This window comes from Truncatella angustata (genome assembly GCF_020726525.1).
Source record: "Truncatella angustata strain MPI-SDFR-AT-0073 chromosome Unknown BKA67scaffold_1, whole genome shotgun sequence".
In the NCBI taxonomy this organism is placed as follows: Eukaryota; Fungi; Ascomycota; class Sordariomycetes; order Amphisphaeriales; family Sporocadaceae; genus Truncatella; species Truncatella angustata.
Window position 1 is genome coordinate 6,290,293 of NW_025763381.1, and position 15,950 is coordinate 6,306,242.

Genomic DNA, 15,950 nt, shown 5'->3' on the forward strand with positions numbered 1-15,950 from the left:
GACTCAAAGCCACCGAAGTATTTCCCAATTGGGAAAGAAGTTCTTCCAGTATAAAGATGTCATAGGAGCCAAGAACGTGGCATATGTGGTCTAGTCCAGAACATTGGAACTTGGACCCATGAACTAGGTTTGGGTATAACTTCATACGAAGTCGGTGATGTGTGATGGGAAAAAAGAAAATTTGCAATAACATGATGGGTCGGTAATTAAAATGGAAAGAATGTGCTGACCCCTCAATCTCGAATAGCCAAACTACAGGAATGAAGATGCTAACAATGAATAAGACCGAGGCAAGAACGATATGTATAAATACTTTGCCGGCTGTGCAGTAGTGTAGCAGGAAGAGGAGATGGAATGTGAACAATGAACCAGTAGGGGAGGCGACTGGATAATGTCAGATAGGGACATGGTGGTCATATAGTCCGGTTATCTTGGGCCAGACCATATAGACATCAAGAACTAGCTGTTCATGTAGGAGACCAATGAAGAGTCCGACGTCATTGACGATGTTGGTGCTCAAAATTCGGCATGGGTCTGTTTCAAGATGTCGGATGCCATATTATCCAGGTCTTGCATTACTGCTACCGGAAGACACGACGTGCCATGAAGACGAGACATATGGTATCGATATGTGTCATTGGCGCCTTAACGCTGGCACATTGAACTGTCGGACACCGACAGCCGTAAGGTGAGGGACCAAGAATCGAAAATGCGATGCACAGCAGATGGGATGCGATGGAATAAAAACAGGCGAACTTACAAAGCTTGGGTCCTCCAACGCTGGCAAACTGTGCCGTTCAAAGTCATAGGTACCAACGAGTGTGAAGTGTGGTGATGTGAGGATGGGGGTGAAGATGTCAACGACAAAAGATCTCAGAGTGTTGGGTTGGAGAAGGAGAAAAAATTTGAACCTGCTCTGGTCTGAGAGTTCTTTTTTAAAAAGAAATTGGAAAAAAAAAACTGAAATTGGAAAGATTTCACGTTTTGGAAGGGAAGGAACGTTGTAGCATGCCTTCGTCCGGCCTGCCGACGACGTGCCTTCCTTGTATGGGTGAGCGGTTCAGAAATTGGTCTTGTAAAATTGAAGCGACTCAGTGACTTACGAAAGTAGTAGATATACTGAACTCACTCTTCTTGAAGAAATCAGCTGTTCGAAATTCAGAGCTTCTTAAATCAAGGCAATCTGTAGATGTCGCCGATTCTGTGAACTAGCCTTCTTTCAACAGGTGAGTGGTTCAAAATCGACAATCTTGTGGTCGTTGATGACCTGGTGGACTAGCTTCTTATCAGCAAGTGAACAGCTCCAAAATTTGGTTCAGTAGAATCGAGATGACTTGTGAAAGTCGACGATTTGTGAATATGTTTTCACCAGTTTTGTGGTTAGGAGCGGCATTTTCTTTCAACGTAGTGGTATGGTGTTGGTAAAGTGATGCAAAAGATGGTATCTTGTACATTTTACCGAGCTTTTTGGTTTGGCACGATGATGATTGAAGTGATGTGATGAAGCAGAGTAATTTTTGAAAATTCGGACCATCTTTTTTTTTATTGGAAGTGTTTAGTGTTATTATACCACACTTTTAAATCTTATGGTAAGCCTGTATGTATTGGAGTTTACGAAAAATGAGGTAACTAGCGGTGATAGAGGTGGTATATTGTGGTGGCAGAAGGAAAGTAGAATATAAGTAAGTAGTGAGAGTTGTGTATAGTTGTGAAACTGGTATGGCCAAAAAAAACTATTTGTGACCTTTCAAGCCTTTACTTCATCTTATTAATGATGAACCTTTTCAGTTGTCAAGTTTAAGAAGCATTTCATTAAGGAAGATGCTAACGGTTGTTACGTCTGAGAGAAACTTACAATGATGAGCGCTCTACTCAAAGCTGCGTTATCTAGTATGTGTTTGAAGTGATATGTCACTTTCACACGTTGCCAAGCTGCAAGATATCATTATTAGGAGATGTTGAATATCACGATTGAGTCAACCTCGTGGTTTCAGTCCAATATTGAGCATAACAGCCTTTTTGCATGGTCTTCTGGATTGTCCATGGCTTTACGTCTCAGCACCTAGTCAGAGTACTAAGTAGGCCCAAGGTGGGAAGCAGTTGAGGCAGACTTGGTTCTAAAGGTTCACCGGCACTTTCCTTGGAGAACAAGGTCAGACATATAATTAATGTGCAAACGGTCGAGATTGTTGGCTCATGAGGGCCCGCCCAAAGAAGTTCCCGTACATACATGGCTCAATAAACTGAGCTTGGAAGAGGCTGTCGATTTATAAGATCATATACATCGTAGACTTAGCAAGGTGCCCATTCGTCATTGCTAAGATAGACAAGTCAATGGCAGTCTTGTCGGATGCAAAGCAAGCCCAGTCTGGACAGTGGATAAGAGATTTGTGTGATCGCAACAAGTCCGCCTCACAATCTGTGACTTCTACAAATTGCACATTCGCTCACCTGTGGCGGAATCATATATTGAGTCTAGCACTTCTTCCAACACATACGACCATAGCTCTTAGAAAACTCGGCATCCCGTCCGCTCTGCCCTAGATAAACTGAGAAGCGCTGGATTAGTACTCAGATCGGTGACGGCTGGGGAATCCCCGGTGTTGTATGTTTTTGCACTCATTTTTTGGTGGTGGAGCTTGCTCGAATATCTCCCCTGGCTTTCTTTATCTTGAGTATTGTGTGGTTGGTGTCGAGACATTGTGTACGGATCCGTAAATGTAGACATACGCGGTGTGAACCAACCTTAGATCACTCGCTAGGGCACGTTGGTTTAGAGCTTCGGTACATATGATGACTTCTTGTTGCCCTTGGCTTAGATTCTGATTGCGAGGAGTACTTTCGCAATGAACGATCCCGACAAGCCAACAGCTCAAAAGCTCACAAGCATCATCCCATGACACCGAGATGCTGCAGGGGCACTCTCCAAGTCAGTTAGAAACAGTGGTGACAATCCTGCGTGTGTCAGAGGAGAATGTGTTTAGGAGGAGTTGCACGATAAGACATATCAAATACCATCTCTCGAGGGGTCATTGGAATCAGTAGTTGCCAAGATGTGCTGTTCAACGGCACGTGCCAAAGATGACCTGCAGTCCACTCCGCTGTGGGCATGTGGGTTTGTGGGGAGGAATCCGGCTCCGGGCAGCATAGAAGGCTTAACGAGCCGCTAAAACACATCTGCAGCTTGCCTCAACTTGCAGTTCTGGCTTCAAGCTCCATCTTATTATGTATGTTTCAAAAAAAGCTCCTTGATTGAACAGGCATCGCGTTTCTTCTTCCCATGGTACTCGCTTGAGACTGGAGGTTCTGGGACCGATAGAACGACCATTAGTATGATGACATGAGATTCACGACCAGGCGACTCCAATTCGATTACTGTTGCCTGACGAGAAGCCTATATTACTGCCCCGCCGCCTATTCGCATCTGGCTGCAGGCCAGCAACCACGCCCCGAGTCGATATGGGTCGAAGAGTGCAAACTTATGATGACTACGGCACAGCCGTTCAGCAGATTATCCTGTCCACGTCCGATGCCGACTTTCTCGATCAGCTCATTCCCGTTCTGAAAGATGCCGGCGTCACCAGCCGCACCTCCACACTTACCCAGTCGCTCACGCAGTACGCCGAAGATCGCGAGGCAGATATCGAGAGGATCGGCCTGACCAAGCACGAGGAGTTCTTGGCCTCTGTCAACCAGCTTCAAAATGTGCGCGAAGGCACCGTGTCGCTCACGGCCGAGATCCTCAAGCTCAACCAGTCGATACAATCTAGCACAGAGAAGTTAGCTGAGCAGAAGCAGGCGCTAGTCAACACAAGAGCAGTGCAGGAGAATATCCGTGATGTGTCCGATGCGCTCAAGGAGTCGCTCAAGATCCTGCACGCCGTCAATAACGCGCTGGAGCTTATCAAGAAAAAGCAGTACTACGGCGCACTGAAGAGTCTGGATGATACGCAGAATGAGTTCCTGATACCCATCCTGCAGAACAAGTACGCAAATCAACACAGGTTGGCCGACATTATCCAGAAGAGTATACCGGCAAGTCAGAAGAGCATATCAGAGGCAGTCATGTCGGATCTCAACACGTGGCTGTTCAGAATTCGAGAAACATCACAGTTCCTGGGCGAGGTCGCTTTCTGGCATACGGAGATGAGGCGGTCAAGACAGAGGGAGCGCGTGGAAAGTGACGAGTTCCTGGGCCATTTCAAACTCAACTCCGCCATTGAGCTTGTCTTTGACGAGAAGGAGGAGTTTGATGTTCTGGACAACGAAGAGCTCCAAGTAGATTTCACACCATTATTCGAAGCTCTGCATATTCATGACGCGCTTGGTCAGACGGATAGATTCCGCAGTGACTATGCAGCCACGCGAAGAAGACAGAAAGAACTGCTAATACCGAGTTCTGTCAGTCTGACCAGCGACGACGAGCAGTCGCTGAGCAGTTTGTTGGAAGGCATGGCTGGATTTGCAATCATTGAGAAAGCAACTATGAAACGGCTACCTCAGCTTCGAAGCAGCATTGACGTTGAGGAGCTTTGGGATTCAATGTGCTCATCCGCCATCTCTCTGACCTCGAAAGCGCTAGGGGAAGTAAACAACGCCGAGGTGCTTCTGAAAATCAAAGGCATGATCGCTCTCTTCATACAGACAATGGAAACCTGGGGTTATTCTGTATCAAGACTGGATGAGTTCTTGGTCGACTTGTTCGACCGGTATGCCGACCTCCTGAAACGTAGGTTCAGCGAAGACTTCCAGGAGATTGTCTCGACTGATGATTACATGCCAATGGCGATCAACTCTAGAGAAGAGTACGAGAAGGTCGTCAACGTTAGTTGGTTTGCACCCGAGAAGGATATCAGCGAGTTGACCTTCCCTTGCGTCTTACCTTTCTCACAAATGTACCCCCTGTGCTGTATTGACATCAGAAACTTTTTGAATCAATTTTACTTCTTCTCCGACGACCATTTTCAACACCCTACCAAAATTGATGAGACATTGCGAAAGGCAAGTCGAACACAGCCCGACCGCTATTGGACGTCCACTAACATGACAACAGTCCCTTGATATATTGTTGACTGAGAAAGTCTGCCAATCTCTTGTCGAGCGCCTTAGCTCCCAATATCTGGGTCAAATAGTACAGATCCTCATAAACCTGGAGCACTTCGAAACGGCTTGCACAGAATTGGAGCAGCTTCTTATTCGCGCCCGCTCCACCGCGTCCGCCGGCGGTCCGTTGACGCTGTCGGCCACCGAACAGTTCCGGGAGAACAAGAAGACAGCCGAAAAGCGCATTTTTGAGTTGGTCAATTCAAAGATTGATGACCTGGTGGAGACTGCTGAATACGAGTGGACATCGGCAACGCCGCCACAAGAGCCAAGCAATTACATGCAGACCTTGACGCGGTACCTCTCAAACATCATGAACTCCACGCTCCTCGGCCTCCCGCGCGAAATCAAGGAACTTATTTATTTCGACGCCCTGTCACACGCAGCCAACACGATTCTTGCCCTCCCTCTGTCGCCCGATGTCAAGAAGATCAACCCCAACGGTGTTGCCGCGCTCTCCACAGACGTCCAACATCTCACGGATTTCGTCGACGGGCTCGAGAACGGGTTTATGCTTAGAAGCAATCTCGACGAACTCGAGCAGACCGTTCTGTTACTGCAGAGTGATAACACGGACGAGTTCTTCGACGTCTCGATGAGAAACAAGAAGTATGGTCGTGTGGATGCTATGAATGGGCCCATCCTGCTGGAGAAGTATGTTGACAGTTTACTTATTTGTCATGGCCGCGTGGACTCACTGCTAATTGAATATGCAGACTTACATCGCAAATCTCGAGCTCCAATTCGGCTGCGGGACAGCGATTTGCGAACTTCTCTTCCAGGCTCCAGTTCAGTACGAAGTAATGACTCGTTGAGCTGCGAAATTCTGGTCCGGAAAGACCACACCGTCTTTCTACCCAGTATCCGCGACTGGCTAATGAGGAAGGAAGAGTTCGCAACTATATCACGGCGGCAGAGATAATGTTATCATGAGAAGCCAAATGTCATTTCGTCAATGTTGAAAGGAGGATACCCTTTGCAGAGCTGCCTACTGATGTGCTATTTGTACTGACCGCAATGGTCATTCATGTTTCAACTCAAAAGAAACCCCTAACGCCGAACCCTTCGTAATTGAGAAAGTTGCCATGAAGTGAAATGGAAAACCAAGCATCATAGACGACCTTTTCGGAGACAACTATACCAACTTATCTTGCTTCTAGCTGCGACCCGCCGCTGGTGGTAGGTGTGTCACTGAAGAGCCTCCCTCAATTGTCCAAGCGCCGACTCTTCCGAGTGGGTAAGGCCAGTATTAGATGAAGGTGGTTCAGGATAAGCGGACGCGGCCTGCTTCTGAGGCGTCTCTGGTGACGGACCCGTTACAGAAACGCCGTCATCCTACTGCGGCGGTTGCATCCCCGGATACGTGTACATATTATCCATCTCACCATACATACCGGGTGCCTGGCCATATGGCTGCTGGCCAGGCTGGACCTGGTTGTAGATGGGGGGCGGGTTGCGGTAATCCTGGTCGGGAGCACCCATGGCATGACCTCCCATGTCGTACCCGGTAGGCATGTGATTTGGCGGCGGCGCCATGTTATGCTGGCCACCGGGACCTAGGTTGGGTTGGGTAGAGCCCGGCACAGCGGCACCTCCTTGCACCGATTGTGATCCTGCGGGGTTTGCACGCTTTGCGTGGCTGGCCTCCTCGCGGGGTACGATATCGATGAGGAAATCAAACATGTCGCTCTTGGCGAGAGCGCTTGCAATGTCGGATCGTTGCAAGGTTCGGCGCTTGTTTTCTTCGGCGTGGATCCAGGCGCGCATAGTCAGCTCGGTGATGAAGATATCGCAGCCCTTGGCGAAGAGGATAGGCGCCTCGGCGGAAATCATCTTGACCTCGGGGTCTGCCTTCATGACCTTCTTGATTCGGGCGAGGGGCAGCTGGTGAAGCTTGTAGTCGTGCGTGTCAGACTCGAGATGGTTGATGGTCTGCTGCCAGTAGGTGGTCAAGATGTCTTTGTACTGCCCGTGCAGTCCTTGGTGTACGTTGGCCCATGGCCCAGTATAGAGCTCGGCGGGGGCGAAACCGGAGTTGGCAAGCTAGAAGGGCATGATGAGTAGGAATTCGCAAAGAGCAGAACCATGTGCCGGTATTATTAGAAAGACTTACTGCTGCGCTGGCGCCTAGAACAGAAAGTTAGCGACGTTGTACAGAACAGAGTCAAAAGCACGGCCACTTGGCCGCATTAGAGTTTCGATGCATGTGTACGTACCATAGTGGCCACCATGTGTCGTATCATAGACTGCATTCTGACTGCGCGATCCTTGCGGATGACTCGAAGATGATTGATTGTGGGGATCCATGTTTGCAGATTGGCTATGCGACGGATACTTGGAGGTTCTGCAGCAAACGGAGCGATTGGCAGAGATACTCGAGGCGGTGCGCGCTCCAAACACGGCAAGCTTTGGTCTGGTTTGGTTTGGGCCTCTCAGCTTTCAGGCTGACAAACAGACGGAGTGAACGAGAAAAGGCTTTCAGCGCAAAATGTGACTGATACACAGCGTCCGAACGTTGCAGAGTAAGACGGTTTTGCAGTAACACCAACAGAGCAGGTCTTGAGATCCTTTTGGTAAGCTTCTTGCTTCTTGGTCCTTGATCTGGCTTGTTTTTTTGTTTTTTGTTTACTTGAAGCTCACTTGCTCGGCTGCCTCGCGCGTTGCCAAATGATGTAACAAGGGAGAGGAGAGCTCGAGATAACTAACCTTAGCTGAGTGCTGCCCGCGATTGGCGTGGGTGATTGGCCAAAGCTCGAGGGGCGAGGGGACGAAGGACGAATCAACCGGGGCGGTGTGCGTGCAATACTCGCATCAAAAGCTGGCACAGTCTGGATGGGTTGGAAGACCAAGGTTCCTGTCGCGGTTTCCGGATCGCGGTGTCTCCACAAGAGGCTCAAACGTACACAAGCCAGTGGTTCGTCTGACTCGATGTAAACCTCTAGTTTAAATGTTCCGGCGATAGAGCTGATTGCTGGTTTCTGACTGGATGTGTTTTGGTTTGATGCGCAATGTGAGAGGTTACAGGTGCGGTTTTGAGCTGGTCGGCCAGTCGGGTTAAAGTCTGGTATGAAATCCGGGGAAGACTGGCGCGGGTAGTGCCGCCAGAGAGTGGTCTGTGTTGCTTCAAAGTCAAGAGTCGAGTCAGTTGTAACTCTCTTGCTTCAGATTCAAGTGACTGAGCGGAGTGCAGTACGGTACGGCACGGTATGGTACGGCACAGTACAAAATGCACCAACAATTTCTCCTCCCTAGGATGGGGCAGTGGGCAACAGTCAACGGCGATCTTTACGGAAGAATGACGAGGCTGAGTTCCAGTGGCAAAAAGAAAATGGATTCGCAAAAGACACTCGGCAAGGAACGACGACGTTTATTTGAGGGTTGGGTTTCAACTTCCCAAGAGTGTGGATGTGATTTGCCCAATGACGTGGGATCACCACTCTACAAGCTTAATACCAATATCTCATACTATCGGTGTAGGGCTGACGATGCATCTTTGCGTGTCCGTATGCCTTCACACCTCTTTGTGATTTCTTAACGTATGCATGCAACTGCCTGCCGCAACAGATGAATGCGCTGGCAATGTGGTTGGGCGTCAATGTCTCCTCGGCCTCGCGTTCCAAAATGACATGGGCCAGGTTCCCCGACACGGATTTGAAAACGACAACACATGCGCCATGAGTGACGCTGTCCATTTTTTTTTTTTTTTCCTCCCTCTTTCTCCCTTCCCCTCTGCGCCATCCACGTTCACTGTCAATTCTGAGGCTGTGGCGCTCTCGGAAAGCCAAAGTGGCAGGTGCTTCTGAGAAATGCTCTAACTTCAAACGGTCTTCTTTTGCTCCCTTTCCGTTGGCCTTTTCACCGGCCTTTTCACCGCCTGCTCCACTAATCCACCACTACAGGCAGACCCCATTTTCTGCCTGCTGGGTCTTAGGAAATTTTATTGCTGCAAATCTTCATATCTTACCCACCTACTCTACTCGCAGTTTACTCTGCCACATTTCGCAAACCGACTATGGCTACGGCGGTTGTCCTCAAAGAGAGCGACATTGAGAGGCTGCTGCAGGAAGCTGAAGCCAGGTTGTCTGCTAAGCAAGATGGCCACAACACCAAGAGCTTGACTGTGCCTGCAAAGCTGGATATACAGAAGCAAGACAAGGAGGCAATAACGGCCAGCACTTATCGGACCAAGTCAAACAACGCAGATGAACTCTCCGTGCGCCAACCTAAACTCAGACTGAGCAACAAAGCTTTTGCCGAGGTATGTGCATAATATTTCATCTCAATGGTCCCCCTCACCTACTTCATGCTCATGAAGACAAATAATCCCAATAAATGAAGCGGCAAATAACTCCCGTCATGGGTAATGTTGCTGCGACCTCCATGATCGATATTCATAGTTACACAGAAGCATATTCCTCACTTTTATTCGATAATCAAACCTTTTTTGCTGCAAAAGCTAACTTGCTCGTTCCAAAGACAACCAAACAAACTGCCAAGCAGTGGTTCGATCTCCCAAAAACAGACATGTACGTAAAGGAAACAACCTGCACCTCCGAAGGCTTTGGCTTTGGGAGAAGGTTTACGGGGAAGTGACTGACTGAAATATTTCAATACAGGACTCCAGAGATGATCAGGGATCTAAAGTTGCTCAAGATGCGCAGCACACTGAACAACAAGATCTTTTATAAGAAAGACAACAGGGCAGCCGTACCCGAGTTCAGTCATGTTGGAACTATCGTCGCCGGACCTACCGAGTTCTTCAGCGCGAGAATGACCAAGAAGGAGAGAAAACAGACTCTGCTCCACGAGGTCATGCAGACCGAGAAAGAGAACAAGAAGTTCAAGAGCAAGTACGGCGAGATCCAGAAAGCAAAGACAAGTGGCAAGAAAGCCCACTACAAGAAGATGACGCAAATGAGATATGGCAAGAAGTGAACTTGATGCTCTCACTGCCCACTTCCTACATGTCGAGGCAAACTCGCCTTGCTCGACCCACAATCAGCCTGGTAAGGCAGGATGGCAAGACGCACGAAGTGCACCTGCACAGTTTCCACACTGTTTGTGCCGGCTAATCGTTGCACTTCGCAATTGTTCTAGTTTTCGATCTGTTTTGAGAAATCGTCCAGCAGATCGGGAATGGCTATGTACACGGCGACCAGGAATCAGGTCATCTATGCTGAAGCATCAAGCTTGGCTATGACCCACCTTATGGCTCTTCGCAGAGACTGATTGACCATGTCTCAGTCCCATGAACACTACAATGTCATGCAAAGGAAGCTACGCCTGCTGAATGTTTCGTGTCCTATAAACGGAGTGAAACCGCTGCGTCGCGTCATGCAATGCGACATGCCGCCGCGGATATTATACAGCATAGTTGAACATGTCATTGCTTTTACCAAGCAATGACCGAAATAAATCAATTTACCAATAAATGAAAGGATTCAGCTTATGTACCCAAGCTTCTTCCTGTCTACATAGTATTTGCCCATGGTGATATTTACTTCCACGAGTGTCTTTCGCCAATGGACTCAACACTTGCTCGACTATGAAATAGTACATTATGTTACATTCATACACATCCGTACACAATGCAGATGCCCCTGCCTCCTACATATTGAGTTTCAGTAACTCTTCCAACCTATCATGATGACTGATGGGCACGTATCCTGACTCGCCGTCTTGCTCGTTCATCTGGCGGCGGCTCATCCTTAATTCGTGAAGCATTCGACATCGAAATGACCTTGAAAACTGACGTTACCACTGCTGGTGTGTTGTTGGACCACCTGCGCAAAAACAAGACAGCGATCATCTAGTGCCCAGGCGTTGTGACTGCCCTGTGTAAATGTTACTCACACGCAACCACTCGTGAAAGCAAGCCCTGGCAGTAACCTCTCCCAGCGAGCCTCATTCTCTCGGCCACAAGTGACGGAGGCAGTGCATGCAGGTCTCGTGCATGTAAAAACCATCCAGTACAAGACACTGACTGCGTTATGGTGTTATCGTATGACAGCATAACGGAAGGGCCCTAGTTGCTTGCTGAAGCAGGTGCCTGTTTCGCCCTTTCCATTGATTGAGCCTTTAGCGCTGCCAAATTCTCGTCAATGATAGCGAGTTCGGCATCGAGCTTCAGAATTTTCTCCTCTAGAAGTTTCTCATATTCTTTGTCCGAGAGCTTCTTCAGCGGGCTCCATTTGGACTCGAAAATACTCTTCCTCTCTTTGGATTCGCCGCTTGAGAACTTCTGAGATAGGTATGTAGTGCCACCTCCTAGTGCAGAAAAGAAGAGGACACCAGGTATAATATTGCTTGGGCCCCCTAGCTCCGTGTCAGTGTCCATTCGATCATGCTACGGGTCTGAGTGGGCTTACGAATCAAGCCTCCAACCATGCCGGACACACCACCAGCGGCTGCACTGGCCGAGACCTTGTCGATGGGCCTGAGGTTCTCCTCACCACCCCAGGCATGATGGAGTAGACTTCGCGAAGCTGTCCTGGTCAACGGACTGGCCGAAAAGACGTGCTCCTAGACAACATGCACCTACCTACGAAACTTGAACCAAGAGTGAACCACTGAAAACCGGCGAAAGCAGCGAACAAGGCAGGCGGGGCATTTCTCATGATACCAGAACCAAGACCAACAAAGCAGCCCACCACGCCTAAAAGAAAATAGCTCAGTATACATGTATCAGTTTGAGACAGTTCAACCACAACGAACCAGTCAGGGCGCCAGTCTGTAAAGACTTGGCGGCTATCTCGTAAAGCTCTGTTTTGGTGGGCATCTCATCGTGTATTTTAGGTTGAGTCGTGGTTGGAGATGGCCGCGCTGGTGGCGCTGGAGCGGCTGCCGCGGACATGGTGTACTGAGCGGACCAGTATACTTAGCTACGGTTAAGATTGAGATATCATGAACGCTCAGAGCGAATGTGTTGTGATGTGGGCACTGGGCAGCAGCGAGAACGAGATGGTACAACTCGGCTGGGCCAATAGAAGCCGAGCAGACTCGACGAAGTGAGTGGAAAAGAAGACCAAAGATACTATTAATAGGCCGAGACTAAGTGACCAGCTGGGGGAGGGATGATGAAAGTATGCTTTCTTGCACGTTCGTTCATCTCAAGTGTTGCAGCTCTCCCATGCTGCCGGGATTAAGATTAATAAAAGTTGCAGACGGGGCGGTTGAACCTTGCGCAGTAGGACGATCCAAGCGTTGCAGCTCGCTGGGCGGGCCGATGCCCAGTAAGGTTAAGAGAGCCAACCCGCTATTCAGGCTAGGCCCAATAGGCCATGGAACTGGGCGAGCCCCTCGGGCGAGCCCCTCGAGCCCTTTTTGTATTTTCCCACCTTTTTGGCACTTGGCATCGCACCTGCGCACTTGGGATAGTACGGCGAAAACGAAAAGCACATTTGAGACGCTCGAAACTTTTCAGATCCAGGTCCAGGTCCAAGTCCAGGTGCAGGTCCTGCCCGTCTCATTGCCCCTCTTGCACAAAGACAAGACATTTGAGGACGACTGAGGAAAAATCCCACATATCCCCTGTTCATGTATATCGGACTGAATTGAGTGAGTACACACTTGTGCTGTTGGTTGTTCTGCAGAGAGACAGACTACGATTACCGCTACAACTGCCACTTCCACCACCACTACCACTCTCTTGTCTCGTTTCTCTGACACCCTGAGTCCCCGAGTTCTGACCCCATTCTCCGCCCAGGCCAATAATTTATTGGATTCTGATTCTGCCGCACTCCATACTGTGTTGCATATTACCGCCTACCACAACCACCTAAGTTAAGTTAGGACCTCAAAAAAACTACTCGCCCCTCCCGACATCGAAGGACCACGCTTGGTTTTTCGACACCACACGACTTTCTACCTGCGCGCAGCGATCAATTTGACGTCGCGCGCAACTTATCAATACCGCAATCATGGGTAAGTCCCTCCACCAGACTTCTGTCACTCTGCCGTCCACCCACATCTTGCTGCAGTCTCAAATTGAGCCAGCATCTCAGATGGAAGGGAGCAAACGCTGCCGTGTGCCGAGACATCTCAGGTGATCCAAGGAAGAACACCATGCTAACTCTCACTCTCACTTGCCTGCAGCTCCCAAGAAGAAGGAGCAGAAGCAAACCATGTCCCTCGGGGCTTTCCTGCAGGATGACAACTACGGCGGCTCTTGGGCTGACGAAGTTGAGGAGGTTGTTGGTAAGTCCGGAAATCCCCGCAGCCATTGGCCGCCTTCTGCTTCCTTTCAGCTGCTAACCATCATTTGTAGGCTCCCAACCTCTCCCTGCCGCGCCTTTTGGAGGCGGTCGCGCGGGCGGCTCAGGATATTCTGGCTATGGCGACCGAGGCTTCGGCGGTGAGCGCAGTACGTTTCACTCTTTCCATCGGCCAGAGAGGCTGTGAAACTCCCATACTTCCACCGACATTGGCTTACCACCTTTTGCAGGCTACCCTTCGCGCGACTCCTTCCCCACGGAGCTCCCTACTAGGCCTCCGTACACCGCCCATCTTGGCAACCTCTCTTACGAAGCAACTCAAGAGGCCGTTACCGACTTCCTTGAGGGCTGTGACGTTACCAGTGTCAGAATCATCGAGGACAGGATTGAGCAGCGCCCCAAAGGCTTCGCCTATGCTGAGTTTAAGGACGTTGAAGGATTGAAGCAGGCATTGACCCTGGATGGACAGAGTTTCCAGGGACGCGGCATCAGAATCAAGATCGCCGATCCTCGTATGTTTACCAAGTCGTAAATTCCTTTTTTTTTTTTTTTTTTTTTTTTTTACCATCATGGCTGGTCACTAACCCGTCGCAGCCAAGGACCGTGACCGAGGCTTTGGAGGCGAGGGCTCTGCTCGCGACCTCTCCAGCTGGGATCGCAAGGGACCTCTTCCAGACCTGCCTCGCGAAGGAGGCCGCCGTGAATTTAGCGAACGTCGTGGCCCTCCTCGTGAACCTGCTGGCGACGACGGCCCTCGCCGCGACTTCAACTGGGAGCGCAGAGGACCTCTCTCACCCCTGCCTCAGGCCGAGGGCTCTGGATCTCGTGATGGCAGCCGGCCTGGCACCAACGATGGCAGACGCACCGATTCGTTCCGTGGCGAACGTGGCGAACGAAAAACCTCTCCAGCCACTTGGGGTGAGGGTCGATCGGAGGGCTCGCGACCTCCCCGTGAGTTCAGCGAAAGACCCGAGCGTCCTGAGCGCACCGAGCGGGCTCCCACTGCTGCTGATCTTGACAACAAGTGGCGCAGCAACATGCGACCTGACAGGTCGACCCCTGACCCTAGCGAGGCACCCTCGGCTGGCCCTGCTGCACCTGCTGGACGTCCAAAGCTGAACCTTGCTAAGCGTACTGTTTCGGAAGCTCCAGGTGTCACTTCGCCCCCTCCCACTGCAGGCGCTGACGCAAAGGCGAACCCATTCGGTGCCGCTCGTCCTATTGATACGGCCGCCAAGGAGCGCGAAATTGCCGAGAAGCAGGAGCAGGCGGCCAAAGAGAAGAAGGAAGCTGATGAGAAGGCCAAAGAAGACCGTCGCATTGCAAAGGAGAATGCTGCAAAGGAAGCTGAAGAGAAGGCTGCCGCCGCTGCTGAAGCTGAAAAGGAGAAGGAGAATGCCCCCGCGGCAGAGGCACCTGAGGCACCTGAGGCACCTGAGGCACCTGAGGCACCCGAGGCACCCGAGGCACCCGAGGCATCTGAAGCACCCGAGGAAGCCGAGGCACCCAAGGCAGCTGAAGATGCCGCATCTGGTGAGCAGAAGATTCCCACAAAGCCGAAAGAGCAAGCACAGAACCCCAAGTCCAGAGCCACAGAGGCTGGTAACTGGAGGTCCTCACCGTCGGGAGAGGGACGTGGCGGCCGTGGAGGCTACCAGAACGCTCCCCGAGGAGGACGTGGTGACTCTCGCGGTGGACGTGGCGATCGCGGAGGACGCGGAGCTCGCTTCGAAGGAGGCCGCGCCCCTCGCGCAAACGGCAACGCTCCAGCTGCTGCTGCGCAGCAAGAGGGCGCCCCAGCTACACCAACCACACCAGCCCTCGAGCAGTCGTCGGATCCTGACGGCTGGACCACTGTTCCCTCAAAGGGTCGACGCGCCCAAGGCGGCCGCGCATAGTTTGCCAGGCCCCTATGAGAGCGTGTGTACAAAAGATACCTTGCAGATTCTGCTTGCTCAGGTTTTGAATCCGGCGGAGGATTCTGTATGGGGAACCGACATGATACCCGTCACTGGACGAAATATGAACACTTCCTTCCGCCTCCCTCGCATCTCCTAGTCATGTGACGACCGTTTCCTTCTCTCAACGACTGTCACGCCCAAGAGAAAAACTCTACTTGCCCGCATAGATCTACACTAGGAACGCTTACTGATTTTTCGGTTGCTTACGAATGAGGAGGACTGGCAGATCGAATGGGTCTGGAACGTTTTTGATGCTGATGATGATGAAGAGTTGAAAACGGTGTGCTTTTTCGTGTGCACTTTCAAAAGTCATTGTCCATTGCAGGCGTTCTGGAATGGAGGCCTCTAAAATGAGATCTGAGTAAAGATCTTTGATACGACTTGACTTCTAGCTTTGTTCTATGATGCAAAGTAGAGCGGCAGAGGACAGAGACGAAAACAGCATCGTTATGGGATAGACTTTCGGTATAGGAAATACAGCATTGCTTGACATGAATGTTTAAAAATGTTCAAACTGACTCATGCTCTTGTGTCGTACATGTCTAGACATTGATATGCGTCGAACTGTTCTCCTAAGGTGGTGTCGACAAGTCGTCAATGGCGGAACGATGCTATCACATAACGTAGATGGTCTGAACTAGGAGCACAAGAAGTCGCAGATGTCTGGAGACGT

General features: G+C 50.3%; 6 protein-coding genes across 6 annotated transcripts; 4 read left to right on the plus strand and 2 right to left on the minus strand.

The window, feature by feature from the left end:
* The first annotated feature begins 3,152 nt into the window (after nt 1-3,152).
* Nucleotides 3,153-6,038, plus strand: BKA67DRAFT_549207 (exocyst complex subunit Sec15-like-domain-containing protein). Its single transcript, XM_046101565.1, has 3 exons — nt 3,153-5,001; nt 5,054-5,757; nt 5,820-6,038. Exons 1-3 carry the CDS (start codon nt 3,460-3,462, stop codon nt 5,905-5,907), a joined length of 2,334 nt encoding a protein of 777 aa, XP_045964928.1. The 5' UTR covers nt 3,153-3,459; the 3' UTR covers nt 5,908-6,038.
* A 400-nt stretch (nt 6,039-6,438) lies between these two features.
* On the minus strand, nt 6,439-7,410 carry BKA67DRAFT_653955 (CCAAT-binding protein subunit HAP5; the record flags this gene model as incomplete). Its single annotated transcript, XM_046106475.1, has 3 exons — nt 6,439-7,146; nt 7,217-7,230; nt 7,320-7,410. 3 exons carry the CDS (start codon nt 7,408-7,410, stop codon nt 6,439-6,441), a joined length of 813 nt encoding a protein of 270 aa, XP_045964929.1.
* Nucleotides 7,411-9,011: 1,601 nt separating this feature from the next.
* BKA67DRAFT_65747 (uncharacterized protein) lies at nt 9,012-9,860 on the plus strand. The gene is made up of 2 exons (XM_046107121.1): nt 9,012-9,361; nt 9,580-9,860. The coding sequence occupies exons 1-2, from the start codon at nt 9,116-9,118 to the stop codon at nt 9,694-9,696; spliced, it is 363 nt and encodes a 120-aa protein (XP_045964930.1). The 5' UTR covers nt 9,012-9,115; the 3' UTR covers nt 9,697-9,860.
* BKA67DRAFT_65673 (Fcf2 pre-rRNA processing-domain-containing protein) lies at nt 9,263-10,391 on the plus strand. The gene has a single exon (XM_046106993.1). It carries the CDS (start codon nt 9,730-9,732, stop codon nt 10,036-10,038), a length of 309 nt encoding a protein of 102 aa, XP_045964931.1. The 5' UTR covers nt 9,263-9,729; the 3' UTR covers nt 10,039-10,391.
* Nucleotides 10,392-11,395: 1,004 nt separating this feature from the next.
* Nucleotides 11,396-12,376, minus strand: BKA67DRAFT_549220 (uncharacterized protein). The gene is made up of 3 exons (XM_046101566.1): nt 11,818-12,376; nt 11,645-11,758; nt 11,396-11,588 (listed from the first exon to the last, which is right to left on the minus strand). The coding sequence occupies exons 1-3, from the start codon at nt 11,954-11,956 to the stop codon at nt 11,419-11,421; spliced, it is 423 nt and encodes a 140-aa protein (XP_045964932.1). The 5' UTR covers nt 11,957-12,376; the 3' UTR covers nt 11,396-11,418.
* A 646-nt stretch (nt 12,377-13,022) lies between these two features.
* Nucleotides 13,023-15,214, plus strand: BKA67DRAFT_653958 (uncharacterized protein; the record flags this gene model as incomplete). The annotated part of the gene is made up of 5 exons (XM_046106476.1): nt 13,023-13,128; nt 13,198-13,299; nt 13,370-13,465; nt 13,547-13,828; nt 13,911-15,214. 5 exons carry the CDS (start codon nt 13,023-13,025, stop codon nt 15,212-15,214), a joined length of 1,890 nt encoding a protein of 629 aa, XP_045964933.1.
* Between the last annotated feature and the right edge of the window lie 736 nt (nt 15,215-15,950).